The following is an 18,585-nucleotide window of genomic DNA, read 5'->3' as shown; positions in this document are numbered from 1 at the left end:
CTGACAACCTTCTACCTCTCGGGAAGACAGGGCTTACCTCTCCAGCCTCATCTCCTATCCCATAAACTCATGTACCCACCAAGCTTCTGCATCTTTGTATATGTATCCCTCTGCCTCAAATGATATACATCCCTTACCCACTGGATTAACATATAGTTAAGACTTTGCTCAAAGGACATTTCTACTAGGAAGCTTTTCCCGAGTCCCTAAGGCTGACTCAGATGCTCCACTCTACTCTCCCCCAAAGCACCTGGTCACAACTTTACAGAAGCACCAAAATCAAATTAATAATTTACTTAAATTGGGAACTGTCACATCACTGTACCCCCAAAGTTTATAACACAGCAAACATTCAATAAATATTTGCTGGATGAATGTATGTTCTACTTCCCTCTTTTCAGAGGACTCTAGTCAAACTACCCTGCTACATCCTGTAACTACTGCCCTAAATTATATTCATTCATGTATTTGAGGATTCTTAAATGGCCTACCTCATAGGAAAATTTATTCCATCTCTGTTTTCTATTTGATTGTTTGATTTGGCTTAATTCAATTCAAAAAATATTACTTGCTTAATCTGTGGATTACCGTAGTAACTTCTGACATCCACCCACAAGGATGGAAGAATAATATTCATCACACATGTAATATGTGCCTCTTAGTCAATCCTCATTGGCTAAAATTATCATCCTCAATAAAAAGATGAGAAGATGGACTCAGCAACGCTTAAAAAAAAGAAAAAGAAAAAAAAAAAACCCGTCCAAAATAATATAGTTAATTGATTTGTGGCACAGCCATAATTTACACTCAGGTCTGCCTGACTCTAAAGCTCTTTCCACGGCCAATAGTCTAATTGAAATACTACCAGACAAGAAGTTGAGAGATGTGAGTTCTGGTCCCAGAACTACCAGTAATTTGCTACATAACTATAGGCAAGTCATTTAATCTCTCTGTATATCCAATTCACATCTACAAAAGAGTGGATGACAATAATATCTTCTCTATTTCAGAGGATTATGTTGAAGAACAAATATAATATGTCAAAGCACTTTAAGAAACAAAACATTTAAACACCATAACAACTATAACCTATTGATTCTTTAAGTTCTATATTTATTTTCTCTGCAAAATATATGTAAATTCTTTACAACATTCAAAAAATATTTGTGTGTGAAAAACAAATGTACTATTTCCTTGAGTTTAGCTGCTCTGTATACATGATTCTAACTGTCCTTAAATCCATCCCTGAGTTCAACCGTGGATGAATTTCATGTCAAACACTTAATACATAACTCTTTGTGTAATGTAATTTTCCCTACTTCAATCTGCCTGTTATCTTAATGAGGCTACCATTTCAACAATTAATTCCTAAAGTTTCAAATACCAATGAGATCTGGATTGAGAGAAGCTCTAGCTGAAGCTCCATCTGAGAGACTAAAACTAGATGGGGTGAAGGAGCATAAAGCACGTTGAAAGTAGGATGGAGCTCTGGAGGCTAGAAAATGTTTTCTTTGAATACTGACTCATTACAATTTATATAAACAAAGTTTAAGCTAAAGACCAACATTTAGACAAGGTAAGAATCATGGTGATTTGGTGAAGGCAGAATCAGAATCCAAATGGACAAATTCCAGGTCGAAGGCTGAAAGCAGACACAAATGTTGGAGAGGTAATCAAGGATGGAAAATAAATTAGTTTGGGCAGAAAGAATTAAAGATAGCAGGGGTTCTTCCCTTCGTGAACAATTCAGTCCTTAAAGCCATTTGGGGGGGGGGGGGGAGTAAGGTAGGAAATAGAGCAAAACAAGCAACTACAAGTGAGGAACCCAAAGTGAGATGTCAGAGCCAAGGGTGAGTAGGACAACTTGGTGGGGGTCGGGGGGGAAGTTGGATGAGATGTCCAATATGGGGGAAGGGGATGGTATGAGATGTCAGAGGTCTTTAGGATGAAAAGCGGATCCGCACAGAAGGGGGTGTGTGGTTTACAAAGGGTATGGTGTGGCATAGGCAGTCAGGTCTAAGCAGAGTCCAAAGGGCATCAACACAGCAGGGCAGCGCAATGGTAGTGTGCCAGAGATAGTCAAGGTGAGGAGGCATCCATTTGGGGACTGACCTGGGTTGAGGAGTCAGAGCCAGACAGAGGTAAAGGGGGCAATGACACAAGGAGCTATCCTGGAATAGGGAATCAAAATACAAGCAAGGTGAGGAGATTATCCACTTGTGCAAAGGGCCAATATAGGCATCAGAGCCAAAGCTGGATGAGGAGGGCATCCAAAAAGACAGAGTCTGGTGTGGGAAATCAAAGCACAAACAGGGTGAGAAGGGCTTCTTCACAGAAGGGTGGTCCAAGGTGTGAGTCAGAGCCCTAACAGGATAAGGCGAGTGTCCCCATGGCGGGGAGGAGGGGGGTGACAGAATGCAGGGAGAAGAGAGTATCCATGCAGGGGGAAGGGAGGCAACTGAGATGAGCAATTGGTTATATATAAGAGGACTGGTCAAATAAGTAAATGTATTAAGGATAATGGACACCAGGTTTCTTACTGTTGGAGAAAACTAGACTAAGTCCTGTGGTGCTATACTGGAATTTAAAACATCAGTTTGAACACAAAGCTTTCAATACATATTACTAGATAGAGAAACAAATATAGATGCAAATATGTGAATATACATACATGCATGTATTTCTAACTTCTGTTCACTGAGAAGGCCTGAGAGCAGTGATTCCCCAATAGCAATGAGTACAACAAGCACCCAGACCTTGCCTTCTAAATACTGTTCTCTACTAAGGAATCAGGGATCCTGAAAGAAATGACTGATTCCAGGAATGGAACAGGGAAAACGTAGGTGAACCTGAGACATCTTGTTGGGCCACAAAGAATGAAAGTGCTCAAAGATTAATGGGACAAGTCAAAACGACACAGAAACCAGCTCAAAGGGGCTCTCGCTGGCAAATCTGAAACAGCTTGAGCATCAAATAACTAGCAATAGATTATAACCCATTGAATAAAATAGAAACTATGAATCCCTAGAGATAAAAATTAAGTAATGAATTGAAAGTTAGATGAACAGACAGATACAGTTACATAGCTTAAAATGCATCCTCACAAAATATTAATTACAATGAGAAAAAAGGTAACTTTATGATGAAGAAGTCTGGTTGGCACCACCCTAATCAAATGATCAAAGGGAACACCATCAGTAATAAAACAAACAAAAATCATAAACCACCACATAGGGTGCAATGAAAAGACTACAATAGCACTTCTATAGTATTCCCGCAAAAGATTCATAATCTGAATCTAATCATGAGACAAACCCAAATTGAGGGATGTTCTACAAAATAACTGAGCTATACTCTTCTAAATGTCACTGTCCTAAAAGGCATAAAAGAATGAGACACTACTCCAGGAGACTAGAGCCATGATAACTAAATGCAACATGGGATTCTGAAAAAATCCTATAAAGGACATCACTGGACAATTGGTAAATCATGAAACAGGTCTAAAGATTAGGTAGTAATAACATATTAATGTTAATCTCCTAATTTTTATAGGTTCCAAATTTGTATACGGTTACCTAAGAGAATGTCCTTGTTTACAGGAAATACACAAAGTATCTGGAGTAATGGGCATCAAGTCAAAAACTTAACTCCTAAATGGTTCAAGAAAACAAATTGCTTTTTACTCTATTTCCAACTTTTCAATAAGTTTGTGATTGTATCACAATATTTTTAAAAGAACGGAAAAGAAATAAAAGTCCCCACCATCACCACTTGGCTGACTAATTAGAAGCAAGCCCTTGTGTAATTCATAGAGCAGTTCTGTGCCAACTTGTCTCAGTTCATTATTAACAATCACCTTTGTTCAAGCCCACAGAAGAATGCTGACCAATTAATAAAGTTGTGATATCCTTCCCATTAATCTCCCCTATCCTATTCATTTTTGTACTGTCACTTTTACCTCTTCAAATAAAATTAATTTACTCCTGACAAATACTGACATATACATTTAAAAACAGAAAGAAAAAAAATTATGCCCTTCTCTAGGAAATGAACAAACATGATTAATGCGCTGTGGACCCTCCTAAATGTCCAAGAACTGGTCTCCCACTTTACCTTTTTTAAAGCCTAATGATACTGTATTTGTTATGACTTCTTTCCCTTACCCCATGAAAAGTTATTCATTATTTTCAATGTTAAATGAAATCTAACACTTCTTTTCTTAAATGCTATTACATATATCAAAAATATACATACCTCATCTACGAAGTTAATAGCATCAAACCAATCTTGAAGAGCTTCAATGCAGTATCTAACAACATTTTTTGTATATTCTTGAGTTTCCTAAAACAATAAGTTATATAAATGTTCAGTATAAATATATATATATGTATATCTTCAACTTTAAATTATATACAATACATAAAAATAAGTTACATGCATTGTGTATATAATGGTAAAATATATTTTTTCAAAATAACCACATTTGCCATTTCAAGAAATCATCCCTTCACAAACTAATAGTAACAACCAATGACAATTAAGAAAATTAAAGAACACAGTCTATCTTTTATATAACATATTCCTTAAAATAAATCAAAACTGCAATAGATTTTTGTGATATAGACCAGGTTCCATATCACGAGATCCCAAAAATATTTTAAGTTCCCTAATGTTACTGTTTAAGAGGTACACAGTGCCTTTTGGGATGATGAAAAAGTTCTAGAAATTGATAGTGATGATGGCTGCACAACACTGCGAAGGTACTTAATGTCACTGAATTAACACCTAAAATTGTTAAAGAGGCAAATTTTACGTTATATATATTTACAATAAAAAGCAAAAGTCAAAAGGGCTGATCATACATGAGTACTGAAAGTAGCCTGTGAATATCTTTGTTTGCAACAGAAATTAGAAGAAAAAAGAATAAGTACATGCCATTTAAAATAAGAGTTTGTGATAGAAAAATGTAATGTTTTATGGAGAAGTAGATCCAGAGAAATATGCAAGTATTTAGTTAAATGAGAAAATAAATCATGATAACCTCTTTTCAAAAAATGGCAAAGGATTTTGAATAGACATTTCTCCAGAAAAGATCTACAAATGACAAATAAGCTCATGAAAAGATGCTTGATACTATCATTCACTAGGAAAACACAATCAAAGCCACAGTAAAGTACCAATTGGCACATACTAGGATCGCTATATTTTTTAAATTGACAAGAATGTGGAGAAATTAAAACTCTCATACATTGCTAGTGTGAATGTAAAATAGTGCAGCCACTTTGAAGTTAAACATAGTTACCAAGCAATTCTACTTTCATGTACCCAAGAGAATTAAAAACATACTCACACAAAAACTTGTATACAAGTGTTCACAGAAGCATTATCATGTTAGAGAAAAAAATGGGATCAACTTATGAATGGACAAGTAAAATGTGGTATATCTATCAATACAATGGAATACTATTCGGCCATATAAAGAAATGGAGTACTGACTGATACAACCCAGTCAAACCATGAAAACATTATTCTAAGTGAAAGAAGCCAAACACAAAAGGCCAAATATTGTATGATTCATTTATACGAAATGTCCAGATTAGGTAAATTCTTAGAGACACAAGGGAAATCAGTGGTTTCCAGAGGATGAGAGGATGTTGGAATTGGGAGGTATGAGATTTCTTTGGGGACTGATAAAATGTTCTGGAATTAGTGGTAATGGTTGTACAACTTTGTGAATATACTATCAGCTACGGAATTTTATACTTTAAAATAGTTAAAACAGTGAATTTTATGTTATGTGAATTTTATCACAATAAAATCTTTTTAAAAAAGAGATTTGGAGAGCATCAATGTATAATATAAGTACAGGCAGCATCAAAGTCAAATAGGTTAAATGCATCAGCTCCATATATAAATTACTTGGGGCCTTAAAAAAAAGTCTCACATTCATTGTTGACTTCTCTTTCATCCTGCTCAATCTCCAGGTCCTGTTAATTCTTCCTTGATATTATCATGTATGTTCACTCCTATTTCTGCTACCATCCTGACCAAATACTATTTACCTAGTTTCCTTGCCAACAGTCACCCTGTTTTAAACTATCACACATGAAATTTAGCTTTATAAAAATATTATCTTACATATTCTGTTCTCTGTCTCTTAGTGAAAAAATTTAATGGCACTTATAAGTTACCATAAATAATCTATCATAACCAAACTAAAATGGCAGATTATTCATGGTTAAAGAAACTTCTAAAACCATATGTTGAAAAAAAGGAAAAAAGAGGGAAGAAAACCCAAATGGTTCTCTCTTTTTATCAAGGGTTTGGGCAAAAGGGTACCATTATACGCTCTTGACAGAGGTGTAAACTGACTCAATCTTGCCAGAGTACAATTTGAAAAGTAGATATCGAGAGTCTTAAAAAGGTGGCCAGCTGGGGTGGCCGGTTAGCTCGGTTGGTTAGAGCGTGGTGCTAATAACACCAAGGTTGCCGGTTCAATCCCCGCATGGGCCACTGCGAGCTACGCCCTCCTTCAAAAAAGAGAAAAGAAAAAAAAGGTGGCCAGGTAATTTCATTTCTAAATACAGCATATTTAATCATTTGTTCAGATCACCTCTCTCCCATCTCCCCACCAACACACCCATCCAAAAAAAAAAATCAGTATTCATTCTACGCTAGTTTTATGATCTTGAGCAAATGACTTAAATTTTCAGTCTCAGTTTCTTCCTCTGTAAAAATGGGAATTAATACTACCTACTTCCTAGTATTGTTACAAAGAAGCAAATGAACAGATGTAAAATGCTCGGTCATAGTCCAGCACCTATGTCTGACAACTAGTTAAGTGCCCCAGAGTCAGGGCCAGACTCAACTTCTGCCAAGTCTGCAGTAACCCAACGGTGCCACTAGATGGAGATTTTACAGCTTGTTTGTTCTGTTTAGGAAGCAAAATTGTTTAACTGGCCCTTAACATTTTCAAGAAAACAGCATTCAGGGCTATCACACAAAGTAAGCTATCTATATTCCCAAGGGTCTAAAATGTATAACCTTAGTCCAGACTTCTCTTTGAGAACAAGACTCATATAGCCATATATTCCAACTCATTCCAACTGCTTATTCACCATTTCCACTTGGATGTTTCACCGGCATCACAAACTTAACACATCTAAAACTAACTCTGATCTCTCTAAACCTGCTTTTCTATCGATCTTTTCCACCTCTGTAAATATTACTTCCATACATAGTTACCCAAAAGTTTTTCCCTCTCACTCATCAATAATATACAATCCATTACTAAGCCTGTTGACTGTACCTCCAAAATACATCATCAATATCCAAAATGCATCTTGAATACACCTTGAATTTCAAACCTGAATTTCCTATCTAGACTATTTCCTATCTAGACTATTATCTTAATTGGTCTATTTGCTTCTAGTCTTGTTGCTCCCCACATCCCCCTAAATCAGTCTTTCCAGCAACCAGAATGATCTTTTAAATGTAAATCTGATCACATCAAACCCCTGCTTAAAAATTTCACTGGCTTCTCCTTAAAATAAAATCCAAGGTTCGTTAACATGATCTATAAGAATCGGCTTTAATAATCTGATCCCTGCCTATCTCCATGTTCTCCAACTCCATGTTCTACTCTATGGCTCCAGCCACAAATTCCTTAAAAGGATCAATCACTTTCCTACTGAAAGTAGGCTATTCCATTCTACCTCCCCTACTATCCCCACTAACCCCAGATTTATTCTTCACATACTATGTTTCCCAAAAACTAAGACGTAGCCAGACAATCAGCTCTATGCATCTTTTAGAACAAAAATTAATATAAAACCCAGTGTTATGTTATGTTATATTATATAAGACCTGGCATGTTATGTTATGTTATGTTATGTTATGTTATGTTATGTTATGTTATGCTTTATGTTATGTGTTATGTTATGTTATGTTATGTTATGTTATGTTATGTTATGTTATGTTATATAAGACCCGGTCTTATATTAATCTTTGCTCCAAAAGATGCATTAGGGCTGATTGTCCGGCTAGGTCTTATTTTCAGGGAAACACGGTAGTTGGCTCCTTCATATTCTTTCTTCAGAAAGGCCTTCCTTGATCCTCAAATCTAATCAGGCACCACATTCATTACTCTCACAGTAACCTGTTACTATCCTACAGAGCCCTTACAAAAGCTTACAAAATAAATCTATGTCTTTACTTGCTTAATGTCTATATCCCCTATCAGCCTGCTTCATGAGAGCAAGAACCACGTCTATTTGGTTCCACACCAAAAACCCAAGCATCTAATTAGTATCTACCATAGAATAACATTCAATAAATATTTTTTAAATAAATGAACAAACAGACCTCATGTGACAGTTTTTTGCTAAATGCTACAGTGGAAATCAAACAAGGTAATATGAAAACACTGAGACATACGCTGAAATCATAAATCTGACTGAAAGAACTTCAGTGAACAGATTGCATATCAGCTGAGTATTGTGAGTAGAATTTTTGAGGCGCTAACACTAGTGGTTCTTCACACTAGTTAGAAATCACTGCTGAGGTCCTACTGCACATCAAATAAATCAAAATCTCTGACAGTAAAGTTTAAGCACATATATTCTTAAAGTTTCTCAGATGATTCTTGTGTAAAAGAAGCACTGTACTAAGCAGAGAGAATGAGAGAGCATATGCCAAAAAAGGAACTAACTTGAACAAAAGTATAGAAAGGACACTGCTTGTTGATAAATAAAAGGGATGGAGTAGAGGGGGTACAGAAAAACTATGAGAGACAAGCTGAGCGCAATTTGTGGAGAATCTTAAATGCTCGTATAGGAAATACAGACATTATTCTGTAGACAGATGAGAAGTTGAATGATTTTGAAACAAAGAAGAGCTATCCACAGAACTCAGAAGAGTAACTTACGTATTGGGACAGATTACAGTAGGAAAATCTAGAGGCAGGAAAACCAGTTAATAAATTACCTTAACAACCCAGATTTTTTAAACATAAAGAAATAAATTAAGACAGAGGAAAGAGTGGTAGGGAGACATTTCTGGAATGGAAGAGAGAATTTATGGCATCTGATTATAGGTTGAACACAGCTGGTACAGCAAGGGGAGGTTTCTGTATGAGATAATTGCCTCATTTAAGATGCCATTAAATGACATAAAGGACACAGTCTGAACAGATGATTTTTAAAGGTTAGTTAGGGACCTGAGAAAATTCATGTACCTATAAGGAGATCTACATGAATAACCCAACCCGAGCTGTTGGAAATCTGAACGTGGTTAGACTGTAACAAAGTTGTGAGTCATCTGCATTTAGAGAATAGCTGAAGTCAAGAGAGAAAATATAAATCTGCTTAAAGGAACACATACATTTAAAGGGTATAGGAAAGAGAGCCTCATAAGAACCCTGTGAAGAAAGGCAGGCTTTGCTGTCCCATTCTCATTTTGTTTTGTTTTACTGTAAAAAATCAGGAAAAAGACTGAAAGTAAGAAGTTCAAATACTTTTAAATGAGTTGACCAAGTCACCTAAATAGAAAGAGGCAGAGCCCAGAGTAGGGTTTTAAAATATTTCCACTATAAAATCTTGTCCAGCATACACTAGCAGGCTGGATTTCATGAGCTCCATACAGCAAAATCTTAGTCAAGTCCTTGTTTAGTAGGGTCAGAGGATTCTATTTTTCTGGATTGCTCAAGGTTTCTGGAGAACCATCAAACAAATACTTCAAAATGAAAAAGGAAAATACATATTTGTATAGAAAGACAAAAATACATGAGCATTTTTTTATCCAATTATAAGAATTCATGTTGCGGCTATGCTACCTACCCTTAGATTCTTTTTATAAACAACTTAAGTTGTATGAAATGTATACTGATTCTGTCCTTATAATCTTAAAAGTCTCAATTTTATTAAGGACTATCCTCATCCTTCAACTAACTGCTAATGGGGAAAATGAAACAATGACAATAAACGTACTTATTATAAAGCTGCAAAGACTTTTCACAATAAAGGATGGCTGGGAAGATCTGATATTATAAATGAATTCCAACCTGCCTAAGAATAATAATTAATTACTGTCTCAAGTCAGCTTTCACAGAGCTGAATTCAGAATTAAACACTGCAACATTATTATATACAAGTAAACAACCAATGTTTTGACATCTTTTTCTTAAATAATCATTTTAAAGCTAAATTCAGAAATAAACAAAAATATTTTCAACATACCCTAACTTTACAATGTGATAAGAGCCCCCACATGGGCTGTGCACAGGCCTCAAGTTCAGCAGCAAAGGCAGCATAGTAGGTCTGAGACTCAAATTCCACATGCTCATTTAGTTCTCGCTTGTTTAAGTTCATACCTTGTAAAAATTAAAACAGATGTAAACCTTGCTAAATGAAAGCAAGTATTCATATCAAAAATCAAGTAAAATACTTCCTACTACCAAACACATTCTAACATGCACATAAATGGCATAAATAACACAATATGTACAGGAATAAGTAAGTTATTAAAAATAAAACAATCTAGTCCTTTTGAAATTCTTTACAAACTAGGTTTTCTTAGAAACACTCTGTGACTTGTCTCTTTCTTACATAACATAATTGAATATATTAAATAAGAAAGTCAAAACTATTATAATTGATGCTAGCTGAAATTTTTATGAAAGCGTTATGAATCTTTCTTAGAGAATAGATTAGAAACTTCCAGGTTAATGGTTTAAAATACTAAAATAAATTACATTCTTGTTCTTAATAAGTTGACATTTTTAATAACTCTCTGATACATTTTCATGAATACTTTATTAAAGTACCTGCAAATATCAATTAATTAAAATGAGACATTTCACATACTACCTGAATGATGTGCTATTATCTTTTAATTAGTATTTGATAGTTCAGCATTAGGCATTTTGTAAAGAAATTAACAAAAAAGTAAAATTCATACCTTGAAAGAAAGATACAAAGTTCATCCATGTAACTAACAAACCATGGTCCTCCAAAAATCTCTTAGCCACACTTTGATGAGAAAGGATATTAATAAAATCACTGACAAGAGGCCAATAAGTGTTATTCTTCAGTAATGCTTCTCCACAGTTCACTACCACATGTAAACTATTTTCTTCATCTAAAACAAACACACACACCCCAAAAATAAGTAAGTTTAAAAAAAAAAAACTTCACCAATGATATAGACTATACACTTTAGAATCTGAGACACCTAAGGACCTCATAAGAACCCTGTGAAGACGGGCAGGCTTTGCTGTCCCATTTCCATTTTGTTTTGTTTTACTGTAAAAATGAAGAAAACGACAAAAGTGAGAAGTTCAAATACTTTTAAATGAGTTGACCAAGTCACCTAAATAGAAAGAGGCAGAGCCCACAGCAGGGTTTCAAAATATTTCCACTATAAAATCTTGTCCAGCATGTTTACTGGTCCAGACTAGCAGGCTGGATTTCACGGGATCCACATAGCAAAATGAATCCCAGCCTGCCATTTAATACCTATATGGCATTAGGCATGTTACTTATACTGAATTAATTTTCCCATCTGTAAAATGGAAAAAGACACATATATTAAGGGAATTAAATGAAATGTTACTATAACATTTAGCACATCATTAAAATAATCATTACCATATGTCCAATATATTACATGATATTGACCTAACTATGTTTATAAAACCGAATTATTGTTATTTTAATAACATAATACAATATTTCAATTCCAATCAAAATATTTTTATGCCTAGATTAATCTCAGTCCACTTTAGCAATCAAATCTGTATGATTTAAGCGATAATATATTTAATTGCTTTCTTCTATTCAAAGAATATGTAAATATAATTTATTAGCAAACACAGTATTTCAAAAATAAAAGAATTGAAAACACATATACTTCTTCTTAAGCCTTAGAAAAATTCCTCAAAGTTTAAATACATTGTTGGGAGAGGTGGCTATGCTTGTACAAAATCTTTACTATTAGAAGTTATGGCACATGGGCATTCGCTCTTAAATTATTCTTATTCAATTGATTCCCTGGACAAACACCCCCCTATTTCTGCTATAAACACACTAATACCCATAATACACAGAATGTTCAAAGGTAGGAGCCTATTTCCTAGTACACGAGTGAGGTATATGTTTATCTAGAATCATTTTTGTTTCTGCTCATGCTAATTGTTCTTTTTATTATAATTACAAAATTTAAATTAAAAGTATAAAAACTGATGTAATATGAATCTATAAAGAGAGGTTATTACAAAAACAAGATCATAAGCTTTTGAGAGACAATAAAAGTAAGTGCCTAAGAAAATGCTAAAAAAAATCTTGGAGAAAAAATCTTAAAAGCCTAGAAAGATTTTTATGCTAAGATTGCTTCACGATCTAATGTTCCTACTCTTCTTTAAAGAAACTGAAACTAAAAATCACAAATGATGCTTTATAGATGCAGTATATCTAAAAAAGATGAACTCCAGTCAAGGAAACCATACCTTAAAAATGCTTTGCCCAAAATTAAAAGATTGGAGAATGAACATGCATTTCTGTGTTTTAAGTTAAAATGAGTATTTAAGATACATATATATAATTTTTTAATGATTCCTCACTTTAGCCAACTTTTTTTCAACTAACCACCTACTTGTCAAACTCATCGGTGTGGAGGGCTTCTACGGAACTTCTTAATTTCCATACGTTAAATTTGGGTTTCAGTCCATCAAATTACTTTACCCAACTCTTGCTTTTTAATATGAATATCTGCTTTCTTTCAGCAAGGTTTATATCTGTTAATTTTTGTTAAGATATGAACTTAAACAAGTGAGAACTAAATGAGCATGTGGAATTTGAGTCTCAGACCTACTTACGCTGCCTTTGCTGCTGAACTTGAGGCCTGTGCAGTTAGTTGGGGCTGTAATCACCCTGAAATTTAACTATGTATAAGAACAGGACACATGAAGTTACGTATGCTCTCTTTCAGCCCTTCTCAACGGATGAAAGAGGATATAATTAAATGAGGGAGTGGGGGGGAAGGAGCTTTCTCCACATTATCCACACCTGAGATTCGGAAAAGCCCCCTGATTTACAACAACTGCCAATGTGAGTTGCTGAGCTGTTGATATTGATGGGACAATGCTAAGGGATGCTGGGATTTAAAACATTTTTTTAAACATTGAGAATCACTGTTCTATTTAATTAAACCCAGAGGATGAATAAGTAGAATTAATCAAAATCACTAGTTTCTTGACACTGCTTTAAATACTACTGTTCTCGTGAAAAACACTTTGGAATCTTTAATGAAATAAAATGATTAGGATTTCTATTTTTACCCAACTTTTATTTTTGTCACTATAAATACAGAGCAATGATTCAGTGCTAAATGAAATTCACTGATCAACAAATACTTATCGAGCACCTACTGAGTCAGGTAGTCTATTAAGCTCTAAGAATAAAGTGGTAAATAAAGCAAGACTTACAGAGTCTCTCTCTCCACTGAGACTAATATTTAAGAAGACAGTGTATGATAATAAGGGCTATAATAGGACAAGTACAGGAAGTCATAAGAACAAATGAAGCTAGTCTACAATTGAGGAAAAGACTTTCCTGAGGAAGTGATATTTAAACTGAGATTTACAGAATGAAGCAGGAATTAGAATTAGCCAGGGAGGAAATGTTCTAGGTAAAGGAAGCTATATAAAAACGGAGGATGAAATCACTGACACAACGCAGATGGGTGGCACAAATGAGGCTAGAGGGCCTTATAAATCAGCTTCAAGAGTTTGGAGTTCATGAGAAAAGAACTGGCATGCCACTGGAGGGGCGCTGGGTGGTAGGAGAGGGGACCTGATCAGATGTGTAGTGTGAAGAGTGACTGAAGCAGAGTGGTGATAACTAGTGATAGAGGATTAGAGATAACAATGGCTTGAACTATGGTGGAGGCATGAAGATACAGAGATAAAGAGAAGTGGCTACTTTACGATGTTTAGAAGGTGTAAGAGACAGAGTTGGTGATGTTCGCTATATCTACAAGGAGTAACAAGAAGTCAAAAATGACTCCTAGGATTTTAGGTTGGGCAGCTGTGTAGATGGTTAGATATCGGTACCAAAACAAGTATTTTTCCTTAAGACCAAATTCAAGCCATATATAATAAGAACAGCTAAACCACCTAGTTAAGAAAATAGACTCCAGATCCTTTACAAAAGAGTAGATACTTCTAAATTTAAAAAGGTTCCTAGTTGATAAATATGAAATACTATTTTCGTGAAAAGTCCTCTAAATGTATAATTCTATACATAAGAATATTACAGATACAGCTGAATGATGATACTATTTCAAAAAACAAAAAAGAGCAATATATGTAGCTAAATCATTGTTTATAAAAGATGAAAGAAAAGGTCATCTTACGTGAAGGTAGAAAACCTGTAATACAAAGCAGCTTTTAAATTTTCCTTTAAAAAAAGTAAAGATGTATATTGCTTAATGTAAATAGTGTATCATGTTCCCACTATACCTACAAGGGGAAGACAGAGTCACATAGCGGGCAAAAGTATGAGTTTTGAAGTCAAACACCTAAGCCTTACCACTTACAGCTGTAAAACAACAGATCATTGACTTCAACTCCCTAAACCACAATTGTCTCATCTATAAAATGGAGAAAACAATATCCATTTCACAGAATTACTGGTGGTTAAATGAGATAATACTATATATATAAAGTACTGAGAAAAGAGCATGGCATATAGTGAGTGCTCAAAAGATGGCAGCTAGCATAGCTGTTAGCTAGCTATTATTACACATAAAGCATTGTGCCCTGCACTGAGCGTATATCCATTTTTTAGGCTATGGTATCCCATCTGAAAATAAAGACTATATGTATAATCTTTAAAGAGAAAATAGGAGGTGATATGGCCAAGGAGGCAACAATGGAACAACACAAGTCTCAACTGTAAGATTTCTCCTCCACACAAAAATGGAAAGGTCCTAAGATTTCATTTGAACTACTGTTTGTTGTTATTTTTAAAATTTAGTTCCAGGTGCCAACAAGAGAAGATACAGTCCTATCAATGCTGGCCCGGCTGAGTCATGGTTAAGAACAAAGATTCTGACATCAGGAGATAAGAAGTTCTTCTTGGCTCTGTCATTTACTAACTATATACTCTACAGCAAATGACTTAACTTCCCTAAGCCTCAGTTTACTCATCTTTAAAATGGGGATAGCAATAATGTCAATCTCAGAGAGTTGTTCAGAAGCTTAAATAAAACAACATATGGATAGTATTAACACAGCATCTAGTACATAGCAAACACTCAAATAATATAAATTATTACAGGGAGGTAAAGATGAACGACCATAGAGAAATGAGAATGTGAGGAGGTCCTAGAAATATGTGGCAGTTTGAGGAGTATCAACCATACACTCGGCAAAAAAGAAGAAAATCAAAATCTGTCTAAGGGAACACAGAAAAGGCAAGATTTATTCCAACATTTAAATTATAAAAGTATAGGCATATAAAAATGTCTAAGGCTGGTAGTAACAAATTTATAATAAAAACAGGTACATGTCTAATAAGTAAGTGGTTAAATAAATTATGGTAAAGCCATATGATATTAATACCTGCAATCATTAAGAAAACATGTTCTTGACACTATGGTAACATATTTTTAAAGTATGTATTCATATCTATAAACATATTCATATCACACAAAAAGACAGAAAAGAAATATCCTAGGGGAGCATTTGAGATCTTGCTCCCCTGCATATGTCATCAGTTTGTACAAATAAACTATTACAAAAATTCTTTTTTAAAAAAAAGAAAAAGAAATATCCCAAAACATTAACAAGTTATTTCTGAATAACAAAACTATAGGTAATTTTAAAGTTTTTCTTTAAATTTTGCTGATTTTTTCAAAAAATTCTTTAACAAATATGTATTGTTTTGTAATATTTTTAAAGCTATTTTTAAGCATATCAGGAGTTTTTAAGACTTACACAGTATATTAATAATAAAACTAGTGAAAATAATTCTGAGTTTACCTTGTAGCTCACTTTTAATAAGGCAACTTTCCATCATGTACAATAGCACAGTGACCATAATATCCAGCAGCTGACATTCTTCTGTCACCTGTCTGGCTAACTCCTCATTGCTGAACAACTGAACACTAATATGCACAATTCTGTTAGACATTGTGTCTGATTCATGACTTTTCTTCAGTGTTTTCATAATAAAAGCATAATGTTGAACAAAAGTTTTGGTAAAAGCAACCTGTAAATTTTTTAAATAGAAAGAAAAAGACACATTAGTTTGAGTTTTATAACACATTTTCCAATATAGTGTATTAACATTTTAAAACTATTATTAACTTGTAAAGATGTCCAAAGTAAATTAAAAAAATAATTTCAATGATGATGGTAGTCTTGAATCACATTTTCCCTTTTTTTGGAACATTAGCAAAATATTCTGATGTTTTCAAAATTTTAATAGGCATTTTAATTTATTAAAACTTTAAAGCAATTACAAATACCATGGTTTAAAATACAAATTTTTACTATGCTCAAAGTACATCAATTTATTATTGTCCAAATATATGTCTTTGTTCTGTGCTACGACTTTAACAACAAAATCTAAAGTTGCAGCTAAAAGCTATCACAGAGGATTTCATATAACTTAACAAGTGAGTCAGTGTGATTACTCCAAAAGAATTACCCTCCTATTTGATCTGAAAGCTGATCACTAACCTGACTAAATACTCTTTCTGTGTAACATGTACATTTTCTCAGTTGTTTTCTTAAGCAGGTATAAAGACACAAAACAATGGCATTATTAAAGTGTCACTCTTAAAGAGGCTTTATTACGTAAACCATAAGAATTACAACATGATGCATTTTCTTTTCATACACTAGGCTGTGTCACTTTGCCATAGCCATATGGTGGTAACAGGTGGGTCCAGACCCTCTGAGACGAGAGACTTCACTTACCTACATGTGTTACATGAGTCATTAACTGTTCTATCTTTAACAGTTATGGCCAGCAGCTACTAATCCCATGTTTTCCCATTCCTAAACCCACAATCTAAATTCAGTTGCCCCCATTACACACTCTCATAGCACCTTGTGCCTCTCCTTTAGAAAACTTACTACAATTTGTAACTACATATTTATTTGTGCAATTGTGTTTATGTTTGTCCCCCAGCATTCCCTTTGGATCAAGTTCCATGCAGAAAGACAGCCCTTAGGAATTTTGCTTAGTGGTGCTTTGCCACAGATCTACGATAGTGTGCTTTTTCTGTAGACCCTGTGTTGGCAACAGAGGAAGCTAATGCTCTTTTATAGCATTATACCAGTCCTCAGGACTACAATACAATAAGCCACAGCTGAGAAATACATCAAACAGATTTAGTAATGAAAAGGCAAAGAAGGGGGAGCAAAGATCAGAAAGGAAGGGAAAAAAATGTAGATACCTTATACTCTTGATCTGGAAGCATGTTGAGTAAGAAAGTTACCATCTTCTGGGGAAATTCATACTTTATAGTCCAAAACAATAGTTCTTCTAGGAAACTTTTATGTTTCAAAACATCCATTATGGATTGATCTGCATAAGAAAAAAATTATCACCTAATGATTTAAGTTCCTCATCTCATTTAAACCTTACTACAATTAATAACCCATCAACCTCAAACACATAAATGTATCTAAAAATTAAGGATATCCTTTCAATAATTTGATAATATGGAAATATCAAGCTAGATTTCTATAATCTCCACAGTATATAAATATCAAAATACTTAATCTTTATATTTTAATATAAAGCAGCTACCACAATAAAAAATAAGTCATTACTTGTCCTTAAACATAAGCCATTTATTTAAAATTTCTACTAAGATTCAAAATAATTATCTTACAAGAACAATATTCATGGTACTTAATTTAAAATAGTAATAATGATTTTAAGCTAAAAACATACTACTAAGGACATAAAGTCCAAAGTTATCTAAATTTTTCAACTTTTAGAAAGAAGGGTGAAATCTTTATAGATTCAGTAATTTAACTATTTCTTTAAAATCCCCTCTCATAAATGAAACACTAACTTCACTGGAGAAAATAGTTACTAACGCATTGCTTACTCTAGTATACAGAAGCATCTACTTTTTTCTAGTAAAAATATACAAGGAAAAGTATAAAGAGTGTTACACATGCTTACTTGCACTGGACTCAAGATGCCCTCTTCATGTATAGAGGAAATGGGAAATGGATGACCCTTTTGAATAAAGGTATTCAAAAGGAATAAAATCATCTGCTAGAAAGCCTATCTCTAAGCCAAGTGCCCCTCCTTGAAGGTTAGGCTGTCTCTTGCTAATCTCTGCATCCTTGACACACTCAGTAAACAGAAAGGTCTCAACGGGTATATAATGAACTGAATATTTTTAATACTTTAGCTTTCTCTTTCTCTCGCACTCTAATTTTTTTCCCTAAAAATGAACTAGAAAATTCTGACTATTAATCTTTGTTGGAGGAAATGATCTTGGGCTACTGCTCTGAATAATCAAAAAGGACATCAAAAGGAAATAGCAAGTATCAACAGT

General features: G+C 34.1%; 1 protein-coding gene across 4 annotated transcripts in view; it reads right to left on the bottom strand.

Moving 5' to 3' along the window:
- The window catches only part of UBR3 (ubiquitin protein ligase E3 component n-recognin 3), a 172,091-nt gene that overhangs the window by 101,407 nt on the left and 52,099 nt on the right, over positions 1 to 18,585 (bottom strand). For all 4 annotated transcript variants that reach the window (XM_019727399.3, XM_019727402.3, XM_019727403.3 and 1 more), the window contains exons 7-11: positions 17,464 to 17,594; positions 16,040 to 16,268; positions 10,957 to 11,136; positions 10,236 to 10,369; positions 4,255 to 4,341 (exon numbers count right to left, since the gene is read on the bottom strand). In XM_019727399.3, coding sequence (XP_019582958.2) covers positions 4,255 to 4,341; positions 10,236 to 10,369; positions 10,957 to 11,136; positions 16,040 to 16,268; positions 17,464 to 17,594 — 761 coding nt within the window. The remainder of the gene's footprint in view (positions 1 to 4,254; positions 4,342 to 10,235; positions 10,370 to 10,956; positions 11,137 to 16,039; positions 16,269 to 17,463; positions 17,595 to 18,585) is intronic.

This window comes from Rhinolophus sinicus, chromosome 17 (genome assembly GCF_057876585.1).
Source record: "Rhinolophus sinicus isolate RSI-liver-muscle chromosome 17, RSI-T2T, whole genome shotgun sequence".
Taxonomy (NCBI): Eukaryota; Metazoa; Chordata; class Mammalia; order Chiroptera; family Rhinolophidae; genus Rhinolophus; species Rhinolophus sinicus.
Note: the sequence above shows the minus strand (reverse complement) of the source record. Positions and strands in the feature narration are given on the sequence as shown.